General features: G+C 20.5%; 6 protein-coding genes across 6 annotated transcripts; 1 reads left to right on the forward strand and 5 right to left on the reverse strand. All coding sequences in view use genetic code 6, as the record gives it.

Annotated features, from left to right (window-relative positions):
- Positions 1-561: 561 nt before the first annotated feature.
- On the forward strand, positions 562-984 carry TTHERM_00835210 (transmembrane protein, putative; the record flags this gene model as incomplete). Its single annotated transcript, XM_001031284.1, has 1 exon — positions 562-984. One exon carries the CDS (start codon positions 562-564, stop codon positions 982-984), a length of 423 nt encoding a protein of 140 aa, XP_001031284.1.
- Positions 985-2,328: 1,344 nt separating this feature from the next.
- TTHERM_00835220 (AMP-binding enzyme family protein) lies at positions 2,329-4,615 on the reverse strand. Its single transcript, XM_001031285.2, has 3 exons — positions 2,907-4,615; positions 2,609-2,853; positions 2,329-2,553 (listed from the first exon to the last, which is right to left on the reverse strand). The coding sequence occupies exons 1-3, from the start codon at positions 4,604-4,606 to the stop codon at positions 2,390-2,392; spliced, it is 2,109 nt and encodes a 702-aa protein (XP_001031285.2). The 5' UTR covers positions 4,607-4,615; the 3' UTR covers positions 2,329-2,389.
- A 1,442-nt stretch (positions 4,616-6,057) lies between these two features.
- On the reverse strand, positions 6,058-7,813 carry TTHERM_00835230 (AMP-binding enzyme family protein; the record flags this gene model as incomplete). The annotated part of the gene is made up of 3 exons (XM_001031286.3): positions 6,579-7,813; positions 6,282-6,526; positions 6,058-6,221 (listed from the first exon to the last, which is right to left on the reverse strand). The coding sequence occupies exons 1-3, from the start codon at positions 7,784-7,786 to the stop codon at positions 6,058-6,060; spliced, it is 1,617 nt and encodes a 538-aa protein (XP_001031286.3). The 5' UTR covers positions 7,787-7,813.
- Positions 7,814-9,057: 1,244 nt separating this feature from the next.
- On the reverse strand, positions 9,058-10,787 carry TTHERM_00835240 (AMP-binding enzyme family protein; the record flags this gene model as incomplete). Its single annotated transcript, XM_001031287.2, has 5 exons — positions 9,058-9,221; positions 9,283-9,527; positions 9,580-9,934; positions 10,073-10,179; positions 10,327-10,787. 5 exons carry the CDS (start codon positions 10,785-10,787, stop codon positions 9,058-9,060), a joined length of 1,332 nt encoding a protein of 443 aa, XP_001031287.2.
- Positions 10,788-12,086: 1,299 nt separating this feature from the next.
- TTHERM_00835250 (AMP-binding enzyme family protein) lies at positions 12,087-13,812 on the reverse strand (the record flags this gene model as incomplete). The annotated part of the gene is made up of 4 exons (XM_001031288.2): positions 12,087-12,250; positions 12,308-12,552; positions 12,605-12,959; positions 13,098-13,812. The coding sequence occupies 4 exons, from the start codon at positions 13,810-13,812 to the stop codon at positions 12,087-12,089; spliced, it is 1,479 nt and encodes a 492-aa protein (XP_001031288.2).
- A 1,651-nt stretch (positions 13,813-15,463) lies between these two features.
- On the reverse strand, positions 15,464-17,621 carry TTHERM_00835260 (AMP-binding enzyme family protein; the record flags this gene model as incomplete). The annotated part of the gene is made up of 4 exons (XM_001031289.2): positions 15,464-15,618; positions 15,685-15,929; positions 15,982-16,342; positions 16,400-17,621. 4 exons carry the CDS (start codon positions 17,619-17,621, stop codon positions 15,464-15,466), a joined length of 1,983 nt encoding a protein of 660 aa, XP_001031289.2.
- Positions 17,622-22,581: the final 4,960 nt, after the last annotated feature.

The following is a 22,581-nucleotide window of genomic DNA, read 5'->3' on the forward strand; positions in this document are numbered from 1 at the left end:
TTTATTTTCTTAATTAGGTAATTAAAATTTATATTGCATCTTTTTTAGATAGATTATATATATCCTTCCTTTATTATTTTATAAAAAAATCCTTACTATTTATAAAATTATTCTTCTTTAATTTTCCTTAAAATAGAATAATAAAAAACATTATGAAAATCAAAGATTTGTTATTTTTCTTTCTAATTATAATTTTTGTATCTTTTAATTATTTTTAACTTAAAAAGATAAAATATTTTTTAAAGAAAATCAAATTTAGAAAAATTATTTATAATCTAATTTTTAACTCTTTTATCAATATCTTTTTAGAATGCATTCATATTCAAAGTATTTATTATTGAATAGATTTAAAAGTCTAAAATTAATTTCTGATCAATAAGAAATTTTTATTTTCTTCCAAAAGAAAGCCGAGCAGAATATCTTGTATCTTTGTTCTGGGTTATAAAAGATTTTAATAATATTGTAGTATATTTCAATTAAAAAAGAAGAAAATAATAATTAATTTAAATATAATTGAATCAAATCTAAAATAAGCAAATAAAAAAAAAACTAGAAACAACAATGAATAAATTATTATTTTTAATTCCTGTCTTGTGCTTAGTTGGAGCAGGTATCTTATTGATTCAGGTTAACTAGACTCCATTATCTGTTGATAATAATGATGTTACACTTGCCTAATATTCTAGCTGTGTTTAAGATAATGTAGATACTCACCAAAGTTGCATGGAGTAAGACACTTTCAAATAAGTTTATAACCAATATATTAGACACGAAATGTCAGATAGTGATTGTTATCTTTTTAGATAATACTATTAAAGAGCAATTTACTTGAATGAATTCTATACTTCTGCTTTAAACTAAGATTAATACTATGAGAAATGTTACACTAGTCCTAAAATTTTAGAAATAGCAAAAACAAATTTTGATTGCCTATACTAGAAGATTGTTCTTCCTCAACTTAAATGCAGTGGCTTAAATATTTGATACAAAATAAATAAAAAGTTATTATTTAATTAAATGTCATATAAATAAAATAATTATTTTGATTGTATATTTTTAATTTAAATTTTTGATTTATAATTTAGACATATTTATATTAAATTAAATAAAAGTTATACTTTCCAAAATAAAAAAGAATAATGAATTTACAAATAGCTAAAAAGCTATGTAATTAATTTTAGCTAATTTTTTAATTACCAAATTTAATTATTTTTTCTGACTGAAAGAAAAATGATATCACAAATAAAAATAATTTGTATTTAATTATTTATTTATTTTTTGAATCTATTTTATTTTAATTGAATATAATTAAATTTTTTTTAATTTGATAAAGTTTATTATTTATTTAAATATGTAATAACTATTGTTTCTCATATATCAAGACCAGAAAAAAACTTTTTACAAAAATTTAAGAGTAAAAAAAAATTCAAACATAAATTTGTGTCATTGGTACCTCTGATTGGGTATATCTAAGGAATTAAGGTGTAAATAGTTTTATATTAAGCTCTAAATATCTTATTTACTTAAGTCATATATTCACTAAAAGTTTTTTTTATTAATCATGTATACATTTTAAACAATCATTTTTATTATTTTAATAAAATATAAAGAGATAAGATTAAAAATTCTGATTTGAGATCATTTTATTTTTATTAATTTTAATTAGCTACAAGAAAGATTTTTTATTGATCAGATATAAATTTTAGATTAGCAAAAATTTTAAACAATTATTAGAATTTTTATAAGTATAAAATTAATATAAAAATAGAAAAGATTAAAAATTATAAATTGTAAATATTTTAATTATAACAATTTTATGTTTTGTTGCAACCAAAATCATTTTTTTACTGATCAGATATAAATTTTATGTAAGCAAGAAATTTGAAACAATTATCTGAATTTATTCATTTTTCATAAAGTTATAAATAAAAATATAAAAGATTTAAAATCCTAATTTGAGATCATTTTAATTTTATGCTTGATTAGAACTAGAAACATTTTTTTACTAATCAGAATTTAATTTAGATTAGCAATAAATTTGAAGCTATCATTTGAAATTTAAAATTTTTATAAAATATAAAGATATAATAAAAATAGACAAGATAGATCAAAAATTCTAACAGAAATCAATTTAATTTTATCAGTTTCATGATTTATTAACAAAAATAAATATATTTGATTTACTGATCAGAATTAAATTTTAGATTAGCAATAAACTTAATATTACTAATATCCCTCTAAGTTAAGCCTAAAGAAAAAATAGTTTGTTTTCCTGATAAAAAACAACCCTACGATAGTATATTCATTTTTATCCAAGTCATATATAAAAGGCTAAAAATTAATTATGATAAAAATACTAAAAATAAAATTAACATATAAAAATATTGAGTCAATTATTTTTAGTTATTGATTAAAATATCCTTTAATCAATATCATTTAAATTATCATCTTCAACACATTTTAGTAGGAATTACTCTATATAATCAATTTATAATTCCTCGTTTTATAATATTGAATAATATTTCTCAAAATGGTTTAATTTTTTTCTCTGCTCTTTTATTAATAATTTAATTTAATATCAAATTTTTAAACATTTATTATAATTTACTTTAAAAATTAACTTTTGAAGATGTGCTTTCTAAATCAAGATTCATATAATTATCTGTCAGGCCTATCAGTTATACTGCGGCTATTTAGTCTAAACTGAGAATCATGCTTATTGCTTTCTTCAAAAATAAAATATCCTTAAAGAGCTCATTAATATTTAAATTCTTTTATACTTCTGTAAATATTTTTTCTTTTTACTTTTACTCGATGCCTTAAGATTTTAAAAATTCCTAAGCTTTGCAACATCTTTTAATCGTAATTATAATAAATTATTAAAAATAAATTTTTTAAAAATTTACTTAAATTTAAACATCATCTTTTACACTGCTTTTTTCATCGAACCATGTCTCATAACTTTCAGCTTTTAAGAAATTATATCTCCGTAAGATTATTTTGTTTCTGATTTCTTAAATTCAGTTCTTTTATTATTTTTAGATGTATCTTGTTTTTTATTTATAGGTTTTCTTTAGATTGGACTTTAGTCATTCTTGGAATATAATTTGCTATTCATTTTAGATGATTGAATTGATTCGTTTTATGAAATTGTATCAATTTTATCAAACTTAGTTATTTTTGTATAATTTTTTGAATGATTTTGTTAGCTCTTGAGTGAAGATATAGAGCCTGGGCCATTAAAAATTTTATATTCACTTTCCTCATCAAATAAAAATCTCTATTTTTAAAAACTGATATTGCTATTTTACTAATATGGACTAATTTTCTTTCTTTTTTCCATAAAATTAGATTAAAAATTAGGCAAATTTATGTTGGTTTTATTTTAAAATTCTAAAATTTCATCAGGGATATCTTCTTCCCTACTTTAAATTTGTATTTTTAAGTCGCATTTATTTATCAAATTATTATGCTATAATACTTATTAGTATTTTTCTTAAAATAAATTTCTCATAATTAAAATAAAAAAGTCTTCCTTGATAATATTTTAAGATAGGAATCTTGCAATAGTTTTACAAATAATTGCTATGAGACCTATACTATTAGCCAATGCCAAAATTTATGTTATAGTAGGATATTAGATTTTAGTAAATTACACAATTTCATCCATTTAAATTGCTACTTGAATGTAAGGCCCAATACTTTATTATAAAGAGATCTACCTATCAAAGCTTTAGATTGTCTAATCATACTGTATAGCAGTAGAATAAGACTATTGTTCTTAAATTACCAAACCTTGTTTTACTTAAGTATTTTGCATTTAAGTCTTTAATGAACTTAAAATGAACTAGCTTGATATCCCAAATATTTCAATATACCTATAATCAGTCTGAATCTGCTTTGAAGTTGTGTTGTATTATTAAGTTTTAAGAAACATACTAAAACCAGAATAAAATCCATTTATAATAGCATCAATTTCGCTTTAAGTGGCACAATTATCTGGTATTGTTGTTTTAAATTCATCCAAATCTAGGCAACCGTAGACATTGATAAAAACTTAAGATATAACTTTATTAGATTAATCTAATACGAGTGTATAGTTATTTATTTAAGACATGTCAATACAATTTTAATCTTTCAATTAAGGGCTACTGCATTCAGTTATGTTTAAATTAATTTATTCATAAATATGATTCAATTTATCCTAGTAATACAAGAATGGCATGAAAACTAAATAAGTTTTATTCTGTAACATTTGAAACTTATCAATAGTTAAACTAGTATTGTAATAAAAGTTAAATCCAATAATATCTTCAGTCAATGGGATCTCTTTTCTAATGCTAGAAACAAAACTTTGTGATCTAAATTAGGGATCAATTGAATTATTTAAATATTGATTGCATAAATATACAAAGTAAGTAAGGATTAAAGAATAAGATAATATTGTTAATATGACACCTTATAGAGTACCTTTCTTATGATTTTATCCTTCTAAGTTAAAGTAAAATTCAGAAGAAAATAAATCGAACTGCGTTAATTTCATCTTTTTTTATTGATTGTTTATTTATTTACTTCTACTTTTTAGCGTTTTTATTTATTGAAACATAATAATTTCTTGATTTTTGGATTAAAAAGCATTAATTATATCAATCTAATATATAAACTATATTAAAAACAGTAATTTTTTGTGTAAATAAAATGAATGAATAAACAAAATAATTTATAAAAAATGATAATATGTTTAATATAATAATCCTTAATGCATAAAAATATTATATATATTAAATATAAAATAAATTAATAATTCATTAATATTACTAATCACAAAGTTAATAATTTATATTTATTTTTTAGCAAGTCAAAAAATTAATAAATCATTCATCCATAGTTTAATTTTTAATTGAGTAATATGCTATTATTTTATTTTGTACCAATTAATCTAAATCCTTTTTTTCATATTTTTTATTAGTAAATTAAAATATTTAAAGGTTAAAAATGAGTTTTTCTTTAAAATTTCTCCTCTAATTTACTAACCACTTTTTTAAATGTGATATATTAGAAAATTCTCTTTCCAAATTTTCTAAAGAAATATTTATTTTGCTTTTTTTAGTTAAGCGAGGGTGATTATTGAATTTGTGAATTCATAAAAAAATTTTTAATATTTTTATAGGATAAAAGCTATTGATGTTTTTAATATAATTTTTGAAAAATATCCCCTTTTAATTCAAATGCTAACATTTACGTGGAATTTATATTTTTTTGAAATAAAAATTACAGTCTGCCAATCATCTTATGTCCAATTTTAATATTCATTAGCAAATTATTACCTTTTTACAATATTTTAAGCTGAAAAAATATAATTTTTAGGAAAATTGTAAGAGTGATAACCATTTTGAATGAGTACATTTTTAATTATCTATATTGATGCCTCAATATTTAAATCATTCTTGAGTTCAGAAGTTGCTAACTTTATATTTTAGCTTCAGTATTCAATCAACTCTTATTTTTCTTCTAGGTACATAGCCTTTGGTCTTCAGAAGTGCTCCAACGATTACCAACATTACAATACTTTTGAAATTATCATGAAATTTTGGAAAATTGGTTGACACTGGTCCTTTTAAACTTTTCTCAAACTTCTTTTGAGGTCTTTCTACCTAATTTACTTCATTTCTCCTACTAAAAATATCCCATTTTATTTTGTCGCATAACAAATTACTAATTTATAATTAACCTTTTTAATCAAAAGTTTTCTAAATTTATTTTTTCTTATTCTAACTGAATCGTGGTCTTTAGAATTTAAATTTATTTAATGAGCTTTTAGAAATGTCTAAATATACAATCAAATTTAGAGTATCAGCTGGAGTTTAAAAAATAAATTTGGTGGGAACAACCTTTTTACAAATATTATATTTGAGATAGCCAATTATTTTTTAAAAATTAATTATTAAAAAGAATGTTAGTAAGATATTTATACTTATAGGACTGCTTTATATTCACAAATAACAGAAAACAACGATAATTTTAAAGAATTTATTTTAATAAAGAATTAACATTAGGTCAAATAGTGTTTGAAATTGATGAAATGATTCTTTAATCTATTATGCTTACATCATCATTTTCCTCACATTTTTTAAAGAATTTTTGAATATAATCTATTTATATCTCACCATATTATTGCATTACATAATACTTCTCAAAATGATTTAAATTTTCTCTCTATTCTATTTTTTTAAAAATTTTGATTTAATTTTTCATTTTTAAATAAGAATTTAAATATTTACAATCAAAATTAAGGTTTGAAGTTGTGCTTTCTAAATCAAGATTAATATAATTATTTGTCAGACCAATAAGCTAGATAGCTGCTATCTAGTCTAAGCTCAGTAACATACTGATTGCTTTCTTCAAAAATATTATATCTTTAAAGAGTTCATTAATATTTAAATTCTTTAATACTTCTTTTTGAATTTTTATCATTTATGTTTAGTCAATTCCTTTCTACAAATATTATTCCTTGCCTTTGCAACATCTTTTTAAAATATTTAAAATTCATAATACATAATAATTATTAAATAGTTTACCTAAATTTAAAGATAGTCTTTTAAAGGGCTTTTTTAATAGAATTATTCTCCATAACTTTTAGCTTTTAAGATATTGCATCAATAAAGGATTTTTTTAATTTTTGGTTTTAAAATTTAGTTTTGAAAGTATTTTTAGATATTTCTTATTGTTTGTTCAAAGATTTTTGCGTTATTGAGGTTTCTTTTATCTTAAAAGTTGGTTTGCTATTTATCATAGAGGTTTTTTGATATTCGTTTTATGAAATTATGTCAAGTTTATCAAATTTAAATTTGTTTGTCATATTCTATTAATTTGACAGTGAATTGACTGAATCTAAACGATCGCCCAAATTTGTGATATTATTTTGTTCGCTCTCTTCATTTAAATTAAATTTTTATTTTTAAAAACTATTATTAATAACTTAACTAAAGCTTGTGTTATTTCTTTTTTATAAGTACTCTTTTTAGAAATTAGGCACTATTATGTTTGTGTTATTTTATTATTCTAAAATATTTTCAGTTATAGGTTCTTCGATATTCTGAGTTTGCATAAGTATTTCACATTTACTTATCAAATTATTATGCTATAGAACTTGTTAGCATTTATCTTAAAATAGATTTCTCATAATAAGAATAAAAAAGTCTTCTTTAATGACATTTTATGATATAAATCTTGCAATTACCCTACAAATAATTGCTATGAAACCAATACTATTAGCCAAGGCTAATATTTGTGTTATTGTAGGATATTAAATTTAGGTAAATTACACTATTTCATCCAATTAAATAATTATTTAAATGTATGGACCAAGACCAGATTACAAAGAAAGTTATCTATCAAAATTTTGTAGAGTCTAATCATATGACACAGGTGTATAATATGTTTATTATTCTTAGAAAATTAATCCTTATTTTACTTCAGTGTTTTAAATTTAAGTCTTTAATTAACTTAGAATGAACTAATTTGATGTACCAAAAATCTATACATATCTATATCTCGTCTGAATTTGTTTTGAAGTTGTATTATATTATTATGCTTTTAAATAGACAGTAAAGACAAATTCGCTGCCATTTATAACATCATCTATCTCACTTTAACTAGCACAATTATCTGGAATTGTTGTCTTTTAGTCATCTAAATCTAAGCATCCATAAATATTAACATATATCTATGAAAAAATACTATTTGATTAATCATAAAGAAAAGTATAATTACTTATCTAAGACATATCAATGCAATTCTAACCTTCTAGTTAAGGATTACTGCATTAAGTTGTGTTCAATTAAATGTATTGATAAATATTATTGGGTTTGTCTTGATAATATAGAAATGGAATGAATACTAAATATGTTTTATTTTATAATGCTTAATATTAACTTATAGTTAAGCTATCATTGTAATAGAAGTTAAATCCAATAAAGTCTTCATTTAATGGTATCTCTTTTCTTATATTAGTTATGAAGCTTTAAGATCTAAATTATGGATCAATTAAGTTGTTTAGATATTGGTTACATAAATAGATAAAGTAAGAAAGAATCAAAAAAGTAGATACTATTGTTAAAAAAACACCCTAATAAGTACCCCTTTTTTAACATTAACCTTCTAAGTTAAAATAAAACTCAGAAGAAAATAAATCTAATTTTTATATTTTCATCTTTTTTATATTTTGTTTACTTCTACTTTCTTGCTATTATTTTTCTTTTATTATTTAAATACAAATAATATTTATGTAAAATAAATTAAAAACTCATCCTAAGAATTATCAAATAATTTAATCAACTACCATAAATATTTATGATTTTAACTATAAATGAATTTTATAAAATTTATTTTACAATTTCACATTCATAATAAGAAATTTTATTTTTGTTTCTATTAAATTGACACATTTAATCTAAATTATAGAGAAAAATAAATAACTGAAAAAATGAAATTAAAGGGAAATTATGAAGAAAATTTATATTTTATTTGAATTTCTGATACACTTATTAATACAAATTCAATTTTCTGTATTTTTTGATTCATAAATCTAGATAAATACCTGATATCTATTTTTCAGACATTCAAACCAAATATTTAGGGGAGTTATTAAAATATGGTGTCAAAATTAAAAATAAAAAATAAATGTTTATCAATAAAAAATTAATAATATTTTTAAATTTTGATATTTGGTTTATTATCCATACATATTTTAATTTTTATAAATAAATTCAAAATATATTTTTTTATATTGTTTATTATATTAAATGTGTATTATTATAATTTATAAAATATTAATTTTTGTGATTATTTATTTTTAAAACTGTATTATAATTAGGAGTAGAAATTGTAAATTGATTTTATTACTCTTTTTAAAATAGCTAGTTATTTTTTTATAACTAATTATTAAAAAGAGTATTATTGAGATAATTACACATATACTCTATTTATATTATCAATTAAGGGAAACAAACAAGAATTAATTTAAAGAATCTATTTTAATAAATTATAAACGTTAAGTCAAATATTGTTTGTAATTGATGAAATAATTCTTTAATCGATTATGCTTACTTCATCATTTTCCTCAAATTTTGTCAAGAATTTTTGAATATAATCAATTTATATCTCACTACTTTATTGAATAGAATAATACTTCTCAAAATGGTTTAAATTTTCTTTCTATTCTATTTTAAAATATATTTTATTTTAATTTTTCATATTTAAGAGTTTTAAAAATTAATTTACAATCAAAGTTAATGTTTGAAGTTGTGCTTTCTAAATCAAGATTCATATAATTATCTGTCAAACCAATAAGCTAGATAGCTGCTATCTAGTCTAAGCTCAGTAGCATACTAATTGCTTTCTTCAAAAATATTAAATCCTTAAAGAGTTCATTAATATTTAAATTCTTTAATACTTCTTTTTAAATTTTTATCATTTATTTCTAGTCAATACCTTTTTACAAAAGATATTCCTTGTCTTTGCAATATCTTTTTAAAATATTTAAAATTCAAAAAACATAACAATTATTAAATAGTTTACCTAAATTTAAAAATAGTCTTTTAAAGGGCTTTTTTAATTGAATTATTATCCTTAACTTTTAACTTTTAAGATATTGCATCGATGAAAGATTTTTTCGTTTTTTGGTTTTAAAATTTAGTTTTGTAAGCATTTTTAGATATGTCTTATTGTATGCTCAAAGATTTTTGAATTATTGAGTTTTCCTTTATTTTCAAAGCTACTTTGCTATTTATCATAGATGCTTTCTGAGATTCGTTTTATGAAATTATGTCAAGTTTATCAAATTTAAATTTATTTGTCAAATTCTATTAATTTTATTATGAGTTGACTGAATCTAAACGATCAGCAAAATTTGTGATATTATTTTGTTCACTCTCTTCATTTAAATTAAATTTTTATTTTAAAAAAATATTGTTAATTACTGAACTAAAACTTGTATTTTTTCTTTTTTATAAATATTATAGTTAGAAATTAGGGACTACAAGGTTAGTGTTATTTTATTATTCTAAAATACTGTCAGCTATAGGTTCTTCCATATTCTGAATTTGCAATACTATTTCACATTTATTTATCAAATTATTATGCTATAACACTTATTAGCATTTATCTTAAAATAGATTCCTCATAATAAGTATAAAAAAATCTTCTTTAATAACATTTAATGATATAAATCTTGCAATAACTCTACAAATAATTGCTATGAAACTAATACTATTAGCCAGGGCTAAAATTTGTGTTATTGTAGGATATTAAATTTATGTAAATTACACTGTTTCATCCATAGAAATACATATTTGAATGTATGGGCCAAGACCCGATTGCAAAGAAAGTTATCTATCAAAGCTTTGTATTGTCTAATCGTATTACACGGGTGTAGAATAAGTTTAATATTCTTAAAAAAGTAATCCTTATTTTACTTCTGTGTTTTAAATTTAAGTCTTTAATTAACTTAGAACGAACAAATTCGATACACTATAAAGCTCTACAAATCTATAGCTTGTCTGAATCTGTCTTGAAGTTGTATTATATTATTATGCTTTTAAAAACATAGTAAAGCCAGCTTAACCTCCATTTATAACCTCATCTATCTCACTTTAGCTAGCACAATTATCTGGAATTGTTGTTTTTAAGTCATCTAAATCTAAGCATCCATAAATGTTAACATATATCAAAGATAAAATATTATTTGTTTATTCTTAAAGAAAGGTATAATTACTTATCTAAGACATATCAATGCAATTCTAACCTTCTAGTTAAGAGTTACTGCATTAAGTTGTGTTCAAATTAACTTGTTGATAGATATTATTCGCTTTGTCTTGATAATATAGAAATGGAATGAATACTAAATATGTTTTATTTTATAATGCTTAATATTAACTTATAGTTAAGCTATTATTATAATAGAAGTTAAATCCAATAAAGTCTTCATTTAATGGTATCTCTTTTCTTATATTAGTTATGAAGCTTTAAGATCTGAATTATGGATCAATTAAGTTGTTTAGATATTGGTTACATAAATAGAAAAAGTAAGAAAGAATCAAAAAAGTAGATACTATTGTTAATATAACACCTTAATAAGTACCCCTTTTTTAACACTAACCTTCTAAGTTAAAATAAAACTCAGAAGAAAATAAATCTAATTTTTATATTTTCATCTTTTTTATATTTGGTTTACTTCTACTTTCTTGCTCTTAATTTTTCTTTTATTATATAAATGCAAATAATATTTCTTTAAATAAAATTTCCTTTATGAATTATTGATTCGTTTAATCAATTACCATAACTATTTATGATTTTAACTTTAAAGGAATTTATTAAAATTGATTTTACCAATCAACATTCACAATAAGAAATTTTATTTTTGTTTCTGCCATTATTTTAATATAAGTTCATTTTTTTTATTTATTATTTAGATTAATACATTTAATCTAAATTATAAAGAATAATAAATTTCTGACTTTTTAATAAATGGTTAGTTTATTGTAAATAAACTTTAACTACTTGAAAATACTCAAAAAATGTATTAATGGAAGTTATTTAGAAAATTTACATTTCATTTAAATATTTGATCCACTTATTAATATAAATTTAATTTCTCTATTGTTTTGATTCATAAATAAGAGATATTTACTTCGATCACTCAAACCAAATACGATGATAAATTTGGTGTCAAAATTAAAAATTAAAATACTATGATTTATTTTTCATCAAAATTTTAATTTTATAAATAAATTTAAATACCTCTATTTCATCTTATTCATTATATCACATATGTACTATTATAAATATAAAATATTGAATTTTAATTTTTGAGATTATTTATTTTAAAAAACAATATTAAAATTAGTAGCTGAAATTATAAATTGATTATTAAGAATATTTAATAGAGCAAGTAATTTTTTAAAAACTATTTATTAAAAAGAATATTATTGAGATAATTAAACATACATCCTATTTATATTATCAATTAAAAGAAACAAACAATAATTAATTTAAAGAATTTTTTTAATAAATTATAAATTTTTAAGTCAAATATTGTTTGAAATTGATGAAATAATTCTTTAATCGATTATGCTTAGATCTTCATTTTCCTCACATTTTGTCAAGAATTTTTGAATATAATCAATTTATATCTTACAACATTATTGCATAACATAATACTTCTCGAAATAATTTAAATTTTCTTTCTATTCTATTTTAAAATAAATTTTATTTTTTTTTTTTATATTTAAGAGTTTTATAAATTTACAATCAAAATTAATGTTTGAAGTTGTGCTTTCTAAATCAAGATTCATATAATTATCTGTCAAACCAATAATATGGATAGCAGCTATCTAGTCTAAGCTCAGTAGCATACTAATTGCTTTCTTCAAAAATATTATATCCTTAAAGAGCTCATTAATATTTAAATTCTTTAATACTTCTTTTTAAATTTTTATCATTTATTTTTAGTCAATGCCTTTCTACAAAAGATATTCCTTGTTTTTGCAACATCTTTTTAAAATATTTAAAATTCACAATTCATAATAATTATTAAATAGTTTACCTAAATTTAAAAATAGTCTTTTAAAGGGCTTTTTTAACTGAATTATTCTCCTTAACTTTTAACTTTTAAGATATTACATCAATGAAAGATTTTTTAGTTTTTTGGTTTTAAAATTTAGTTTTAAAAGCATTCTTAGGTATTTCTTATTGTTTGTTCAAAGAATTTTGTATTATTGAGTTTTCCTTTATCTTCAATGTTATTTTACTATTTATCATAGATGCTTTATGAGATTCATTTTAAGAAATTATGTCAAGTTTATCAAATTTAAATTTATTTGTCAAATTCTATTAATTTTATAATGAGTTGACTGAATCTAAACGATCAGCAAAATTTGTGATATTATTTTGTTCACTCTCTTCATTTAAATTAAATTTTTATTTAAAAAAAATATTATTAACAACTTAACTAATACTTGCATTATTTCTTTTTTATAAATATTATATTTAAAAATTAGGCACTACAAGGTTAGTGTTATTTTATTATTCTAAAATACTGTCAGCTATAGGTTCTTCCATTTTCTGAATTTGCAATAGTATTTCACATTTATTTATCAAATTATTATCCTATAGTACTTGTTAGCATTTATCTTAAAATAGATTCCTCATAATAAGAATAAAAAAGTCTTCTTTAATGACATTTTATGATATAAATCTTGCAATTACTCTACAAATAATTGCTATGAAACCAATACTATTAACCAAAGCTAAAATTTGTGTTATTGTAGGATATTATATTTAGGTAAATTACACTGCTTCATCCATAGATATAGATATTTAAATGTATGGGCCAAGACCTGATTTCAAAGAAAGTTATCTATCAAAGCTTTGTATTGTTTAATCATATGACACAGGCGTAAAATATGTTTATTATTCTTAGAAAAGTAATCCTTATTTTACTTCAGTGTTTTAAATCTTTGTCTTTAATTAGCTTAGAATGAACTAATTTGATAAACCAAAAATCTCTACAAATCTATAGCTAGTCTGAATCTGTTTTGAAGTTATGTTATATTATTATGCTTTTAAAAACATACTAAAACCAGCTTATATTCCATTTATAACCTCATCTATCTCACTTTAACTAGCACAATTATCTGGAATTGTTGTTTTTAAGTCATCTAAATCTAAGCATCCATAAATATTAACAAATATCTAAGAATAAATATTATTTGTTTATTCTTAAAGAAAAGTATAATTACTTATCTAAGACATATCAATACAATTCTAACCTTCTAGCTAAGGGTTACTGCATTAAGTTGTATTCAAATTAATTTGTTGATAGATATTATTCTGTTTGTCTTGATAGTATAGAAATGGAATGAATACTACATATGTTTTATTCTATATTTCTTAATATTAACTTATAGATAAACTAGCATTGTAATAGTAGTTAAATCCAATAAAGTCTTCATTCAATGGTATTTCTTTTCTTACATTAGTTATAAAGCTTTAAGATCTAAATTATGGATCAATTTAATTGTTTAGATATTGATTACACAAATAAATAAAGTAAGAAAGAATCAAAAAAGTAGATACTAGTGTTAATATAACACCTTAAAAAGTCCCCTTTTTTTAACACTAACCTTCTAAGTTAAAGTAAAACTCAGAAGAAAATAAATCTAATTTAGATAATTTCATCTTTTTTATATTTTATTTACTTCTACTTTCCTGCTCTTATTTATCTTCAATTAATTAATTGCAAATAATATTTCTGTAAATAAACTTATGAATTATCAAATCATATAATCAACTGCTATAACTACGATTTTACCTTTAAATGAATTCAATAAAATTGATTTTACAAATCAACTGATAATAAGAAATTTTATTTTTGTTTCTGCTATTAATTTAATATAAGTTCATTTTGTTTGTTTATTATTTAAATTGACACATTTAATCTAAATTATAAAGAATAATAAATTTCTGACTTTTTAATTGTTAAGTTTTTTGTTAATAAGTTTTAATTATTTGAAAATACTCAAAAAATGTAATTAAATGGAAAATATTTAGAAGATAAGTTGCTAGATCTGATATTTGTGCTTGTTTAATGGTATAATTTGTATTTAAAGCTGTTATTGTTATTCAAGTAGTGAGAATATAGATGATATTTCAATTATTTATGATTCTATTTGTGTATTTTATATTTATACATGTTTAAACTGTATTTTGAATAGTTTTTTTCGCATTTATCAGTACTTATTCATTGATTTCTTTTACCAAGTTTTATTCTCTTTTAAATGAGTTTGAAATAAGCACTCATTAACAAAAATGGTTAAACCTAAATTATCTTTTTTATTAATTTCACAAATAACACTCTATATATTGATAATTTATGATGATGATATTATTTATTCTGTATTTAGTTCCACTTTAGTATATTTCAAATTTTGAGAGGAAAAAACTTTATCGAAAGCATTCTTAGCTAAAATAGAAGGTTTTGAAGTTCATATATATTTAAATGAAATATGAACTTAAACCATCTTTTTGTTTCTATTTTTTCAATTCGAATACTTTTATTAAATTTTAAGAATTTACAACAAAAATTAAAATACTCCGCATAGAGAAGACATTATGTCTTTCTTTTTATCTTATTAATTATATTACATATGTATTATTAAAATTTATAAAATATTGAATATTAATTAATTTTTGGATTATTTATTTTAAAAAACAATATAAAAATTAGGAGTTAAAATTATAAATTAATTATTTACTATATTTAATATAGATAGTTATTTTTAAAAAACTATTTATTAAAAACAATTTTATAGAGATAATTACTCATATACTCTCTATACATTATTAAATAAGAGAAACAAACAAGAATTTAAAGAATTTATTTTTATAAATTATAAACGTTAAGTCAAATATTGTTTGAAATTGATGAAATAATTCTTTAATCTATAATGCTTACTTCATCATTTTCCTCACATTTTGTCAAGAATTTTTGAATATAATCTATTTATATCTGACCACATTATTGCATTACATAATACTACTCAAAATGATTTAAATTTTCTTTTTATTATATTTTAAATTAAATTTTATTTTAATTTTTTGTATTTAAAAGCTTTATAAATTTACAATAAAAATTAATATTTGAAGTTGTGCTTTCTAAATCAAGAGTCATATAATTATCTGTCAAACCTATAAGTTAGATAGCTGCAATCTAGTCTAAGCTTAGTAGCATACTAATTGCTTTCTTCAAAAATATTATATCCTTAAAGAGCTCATTAATATTTAAATTCTTTAATACTTCTTTTTAAATTTTTATCATTTATTTTTAGTCAATGCCTTTCTACAAAAGATATTCTTTGTTTTTGCAACATCTTTTTAAAATATTTAAAATTCATAATTCATGATAATTGTTAAATAATTTACCTAAATTTAAATATAGTATTTTAAAGAACTTATTTCATAGAATTATTATCAATAATTTTTAGCCTTTTCGATATTGCATCAACGAAAGATTTTTTTATTTTTTGGTTTTAAAATTTAGTTTTAAAAGCGTTCTTAGATATTTCTTATTGTTTATTCAAAGATTTTTGTATTATTGTGTTTTCTTTTTCCTTTATCTTCAAAGTTGCTTTGCTATTTATCATAGATGCCTTCAGAGATTCTTTTTATGAAATAAAATCAATTTTATCAAATTTAATTTTATTTGTCTGATTCTATTAATTTTATAGTGAATTTATAGAATCTAAACGATCGCAGAAATTTGTATTAATATTTTATTAGCTCTCTTCATTTAAATTAAATTTTTATTTTTAAAAAATATTATTAATAACTTAACTAATACTTGCAATATTTTTTTTTTATAAATATTATATTTAGAAATTAGGCACTACAAGGTTAGTGTTATTTTATTATTCTAAAATACTGTCAGCTATAGGTTCTTCCATTTTATGAATTTGCAATACTATTTCACATTTATTTATCAAATTATTATGCTATAGTACTTGTTAGCATTTATCTTAAAATAGATTCCTCATAATAAGAATAAAAAAATCTTCTTTAATGACATTTTATGATATAAATCTTGCAATAAATCTACAAATAATTGCTATGAAACCAATGCTATTAGCCAAGGCTAAGATTTGTGTTATGGTTGGATATTAAATTTAGGTAAATTACATTATTTCATCCATTTTAATATTTATTTGAATGTATGGGCCAAGACCCGATTACAAAGAAAGTTATCTATCAAAGCTTTGTATTGTTTAATCATATGATACAGGTGTAGAATATGTTTATTATTCTTAGAAAATTAATCCTTATTTTACTTCAGTGTTTTAAATTTAAGTCTTTAATTAGCTTAGAATGAACTAATTTGATAAACCAAAAATCTCTACAAATCTATATCTCGTCTGAATCTGTTTTGAAGTTGTATTATATTATTACGCTTTTAAAAACATACTAAAGCCAGCTTAGCCTCCATTTATAACCTCATCTATCTCACTTTAACTAGCACAATTATCTGGAATTGTTGTTTTTAAGTCATCTAAATCTAAGCATCCATACATATTAACAAATATCTATGAAAAAATACTATTTGATTAATCATAAAGAAAAGTATAATTACTTATCTAAGACATATCAATACAATTCTAACCTTCTAGCTAAGGGTTATTGCACTAAGTTGTGTTCAAATTAATTTGCTAAAAGACATTATTTGATTTATCTTGATAGTATAGAAATGGAATGAATACTAAGTATGTTTTATTCTATTATGCTTGAAATTAACTTAATGTTAAACTAGTATTATAATAGAAGTTAAATCCAATAAAGTCTTCATTCAATGGTATTTCTCTTCTTATATTAGTTATAAAGCTTTAAGATCTAAATTATGGATCAATTTAGTTGTTTAGATATTGATTACACAAATAAATAAAGTAAGAAAGAATCACAAAAGTAGATAAAAGTGTTAATATAACACCTTAAAAAGTACCCTTTTTTTAACGTTAACCTTCTAAGTTAAAGTAAAACTCAGAAGAAAATAAATCTAATTTAGATAATTTCATCTTTTGTATATTATATTTACTTCTACTTTCTTGCTCTTGTTTTTCTTTTATTATTTAAATACAAATAATAGTTCTGTAAAACAAATTTAAAAACTCTTCCTAAGAATTATCAAATCATTTAATTAATAACCATAACTATTAATGATTTTAACTTCAAATAAACTAAATAAAATTAATTTTACCAATCAACATTCATAATAAGAAATTTTATTTTTGCTTCTACCATTATTTTAATTATAAGTTTATTGTTTCTTAATTAATTAAATTGAGACCTTTAATTTAAATTTGTAATTTCAGATATTAAATTTTAAGTTTATAATAATTTTTTTTTTAATAATATAATAAATATGCATAATTATTTTAAAAGTAAATATTTATTATTTAATAATTTATGAATTCTTCTTGAAAATTTAAAAAAATTATTATATATTTATAATGTTATATAATAAATATTTTATATTTTCAACCCTCCTCCAAATATTTATTATCATTATAAAAATTTATTAGAGAAAATTACTTATATATTTTATTTTGGAGTACTACAAATAGATAAAAATGATAACATAAATAATTTTATAATTTTATTTAATAATCAATTATCATATGAAAATGACTAAAATAAATTCTTAGAAATAATCAAATATTTTTTATAATTGGCGAGAGTATTCTTTTATCTAAAGCACTTATACTTTCATCTTCTTCAAATTTTATCAAGAATTTTTGCATGAAATCTTTTATAATTCTTTTCATGATAGCATTTTATAAATCTTTTTCAAATAATTTTCATTTTTTCTTATCTCTTCTAAAAAAATATAAGTTAGCTTGTATATTTATAAAGAAATTATTTAAATTTATTTTCATATTTAACTTTCAAAATTAAGACTTATGTAATTATTTGTAAGACCAATAAATTAAATAGCAGCTATTTAATTCAAGTTAAGTATCATATTAATTGTTTTCTTCAAAAAGATTATATCCTTATGCAGCTCATGACTATTTAAATTTTTTAAACTTCCTTTTGAATTTTAACCAATAATTTCTACTCAATTCCTTGAGAAATGATACTCTCTTCTCAATAGTTGTTTTCATAGATATACTTCATAGCTTACAGTTTTTCAGAATTTGCCCAATCAAAGGAATATACTTTTCCTAAACTATAAAGACAAATATAGATATCTAAATAATTAAAAAATGCACATAAAAATTAAAGATCCAAGCACCTAATACCCTATCTCTAATATTTCTACTCTTTTTTTATAGCTTATTATAATCCAAAAATAATTTGCTTTGATCTTTAAATATCTTTTTATCAGAATATTTACACACTATTTTTAATTACTAATCAAAATATTTGAATTAAAACTAATAAACCTCTAAAGAAAACAGAGCAGTCACTCAAAAGATAAAAATAAATAACTCAGATCATAAAGGCCTAACAAGTTCTATAAAAAATATTAATGTTCTCTTTATATTTTTGAAAATATAAATATATTTATTATTCCATGATCATTCAATTAAAATTAATAAAATAAAATATATTTTAATTAAAAATAATCTTTTTAAGAATAAAATAAATTTAATTTCATTTAATGACTTTAAAATTTAAAATAGATACTTATTAAATAGTTCATTAAATTGATAAATATTTTGTATGACGAATATATTTTTTATTGCAACTTCAAGGCGTATTCATAAATCAGAAATAAATCTTTTTAAATAAGAATTAGATGAAGCAAATTATCTAATTGTGAAATTTAAATAGATTAATTTAAAATTTAATTACTTCGTTAAAAATTATAAAACATGTAAAAAAGTGCTAAAAATTTGGATAGAAATAAGGATAGCAAAATTAATGGGATAAAATGGAGATTTAATGATTGAATAAATAAATTTTATTAATAATTAAATGAATTTTACTCTGATATGTAATTATAATGCTTGGGGTGTAACTTAGCTATTTAAGAATATATTTCGGTATTGATATTGAATTAAATATATGGTTTTTACTTTATCAAATTTAATTCGATAATAGTTACTAAAAAATATAGACCTTTGATAAATAGAACAATTTATTTTGGATATGCATAGTCATTTAATTTAAAAATAGACAAAATTGAATGCAAAACAATTTAATTGAATTTTTATTATTATTTCTATTGTTTATTCTGTAATCTAGCCTTTCTTTCCTATGAGAATTCAAATTTTTTAATTTTATTTTTTCATTGAATGGGTAAATAAATAAATAATTGATTTGTTGCAGTTAGTTAATTTTAATAGTATAAATCAAATAGTATATTTTTAGAAACAAATACTTTCAATTAGGGATTACACTGATGATAAATATTCAATTAGAAGGAATTTATAGAACATGATAGAGATATTGGAGTTTGAGGAGAGAAAAGAGAAGAATAATATAAAAAGGTCTGATTAAAATAATAAGTGAAAGATTACTTTAAATAATATGTATTAGTACTTATAGACTAATTAATAGGTTGGTTAAATTTATTAAAACTAATTATTGCTAAATTCTTATTTGATAATACTTAAATTATATACATAGTTAAGGAGTTCTATGCTTTTTAATTGGAATATAGATTAATTTTGATTAAGCCATTGTAGCATATTATGAGACAAAATCAGTTCATTTAAATTGCTTTTTTAAGGCGATGGCAATATTTTTTAGCTTTAAAGTTTCTTACTCGCCATTATTGTCAAAAGAATTAAATAGGTTTGGCTCTTTAAATTAGATATAATTTTTAATGAATAAATTATTAAATTAAGATTTTCAAATTCATAAGTAAATATATTTCATACCTATTTTTGTTTTGCCTTTTTTGCTTTACAATTTTAAGAAATCAGATAATTGCAAAAAAAGCGATATATTTGTTGGTTTTAAAAACTCCAATTTGTTACATGTTTTTATTGTAATTTAATGTGAAAAGACTTGCTTTTAGATATTATCTTCTTTTTTTAATGATAAAGTATCATTTTGCAGTTAATTTAGTAAGAATATGAAAATTTTTTGAGATAATGATCGATTATTTTAATGTTACTTAGATTATTTAATGGAAAAATTAAGCTTTTGTAATATTTGAAATATTTAATTACCATCTGTAGTCTTTCTTTGTTTTAATGATGAAAAAAAACAATAATTTTACATTTATTAAGTGATAAAGACTACAACTTAGATAGTAAATTCATACATTCTTTAACACATTTTAATAAATTAAATTTTGTGTACTATAAAAGGCTAAATATTTCAATACATATTTATCAACTTAATAGAAAAAATATTCTTAAGCCGATTAAATGTAGATATTAGTAAATTTCCATTATATTTTAATATGATAAGGATGATTTTATGCGTTGAAAAAATATTTTAAATACCTAAATTAATATTTAACTATTTAGGAAAAACTTACATCAGAAAAAACTTAAAGGATAAATTAGAAAGAAAAATAAATTAAGATATTATACAGATTTAGCACAAAAAGAGGGAAAATAGTAAATAAAGAGATAAAATAGCAAGTATATCAAAAAACAACAAAAATTGAATGGATATTTTAATTGATTTAGCTATGTGTTGTATTACAATTAAATAAACCTACTCTAATTAACAAAAACAAGAAATTTATTATTAATATTTTTCAAATTTTTATTCAGCAAATGATGAAGATCATTTATTAGTGAAGATGAGAATGAGAAAGAATATTTAAATTCATTTAAATTTTTTGTAGACATTTAAAAGATTTATTAATAATGTGACATTACTTGGTTTTTTTTACGCAATAAAAGTTCTTCTATTCTTATTATTTTGTCTTCAGTAAAGTTTTGTAATTATATATATAGATTAAGTTTCAAAAAATACTCCAGTGCGATTAGAGTAGATGAAATGGTGCCAGAGCAGAATCAGGAGTGTAATTGGAGTAGATTTGAAATTTTAAGCTGTTTGGAGAGAAATGGATTGAAAGAAGAGTTTGTAATGATCGTGAGTTCGTAGTGAAAAAAAATCGAAAAGGAAATTAAAGGAGTAATTTAAAACTGCTTAGATTAAGATTAGATCAGAATATTACTACATTAGATGTTAATTTTATGAGATAAATTGCAAATTTAGGATACATTTTGCAATTAAAGATAAATAGATCAAATTGGGGTCTTTGATGAAGAATGATATTAGATTATTGTTAAATGGGAAATTATTACTCTACACGCGAAATATTTCAAACTGCCATAAGGGATTACATTAATAATTATTTGCCATTTGAGTGAAATTTGAGGGGCGAATTAAAAAATGGACCATAAAAATGAGAAAAAAGTTAGACAAAAAATGAGAGAGAAATTTACATATTAGTCTGTAAGGTTTGTAAGGTTGAGCTTGCATAGTATTTTTTAGCCAACGAAAGCTAGATTGGAAAAATTAGAATAAATACTTTGAATTTATCATTGCTTTAATTATCTGTTTTGCAAAACAGATACAAATAAATAGTTAGATCGATGTATAACTAGATAGAACAAATAATTGTTGGAAGTAAAGAAAATTGTGCAATCAAGACGAAAATTTTTTATAAAAATATGAGAAACAAATACTTTTTTTGTTCACACAAATCCCACCCCTTCTTAAATTATCATTCAATTCAAGAGTTTTCTATTTATTTATGGTAAAAATAGCTTTCAAATTTTAATTAATTTTTTCTTACAAGTGATCACTCTTAAAATAGCTCTTCATTTGCAATAGATTTTTAATTGTATCTCAAATGCCTACAAAGATAGAAAGATATTTCATTATAAATAGTTACGAGCACACATTTATATTCTTTTATACCCTCAGCAATCACTTTTTATATAAGCTAATAGCTAAATCAAACACAATTTTAATTAAAAGGAGAAGTTTACACATTAAGCTTCTTTTGTAATTTTATGAACTTCATTAAAATGTGCTCTCTCTTCAAACAAATTTGGT

The sequence above is a fragment of the Tetrahymena thermophila genome, assembly GCF_000189635.1.
Source record: "Tetrahymena thermophila SB210 genomic scaffold scf_8254728, whole genome shotgun sequence".
NCBI lineage: Eukaryota > Ciliophora > Oligohymenophorea > Hymenostomatida > Tetrahymenidae > Tetrahymena > Tetrahymena thermophila.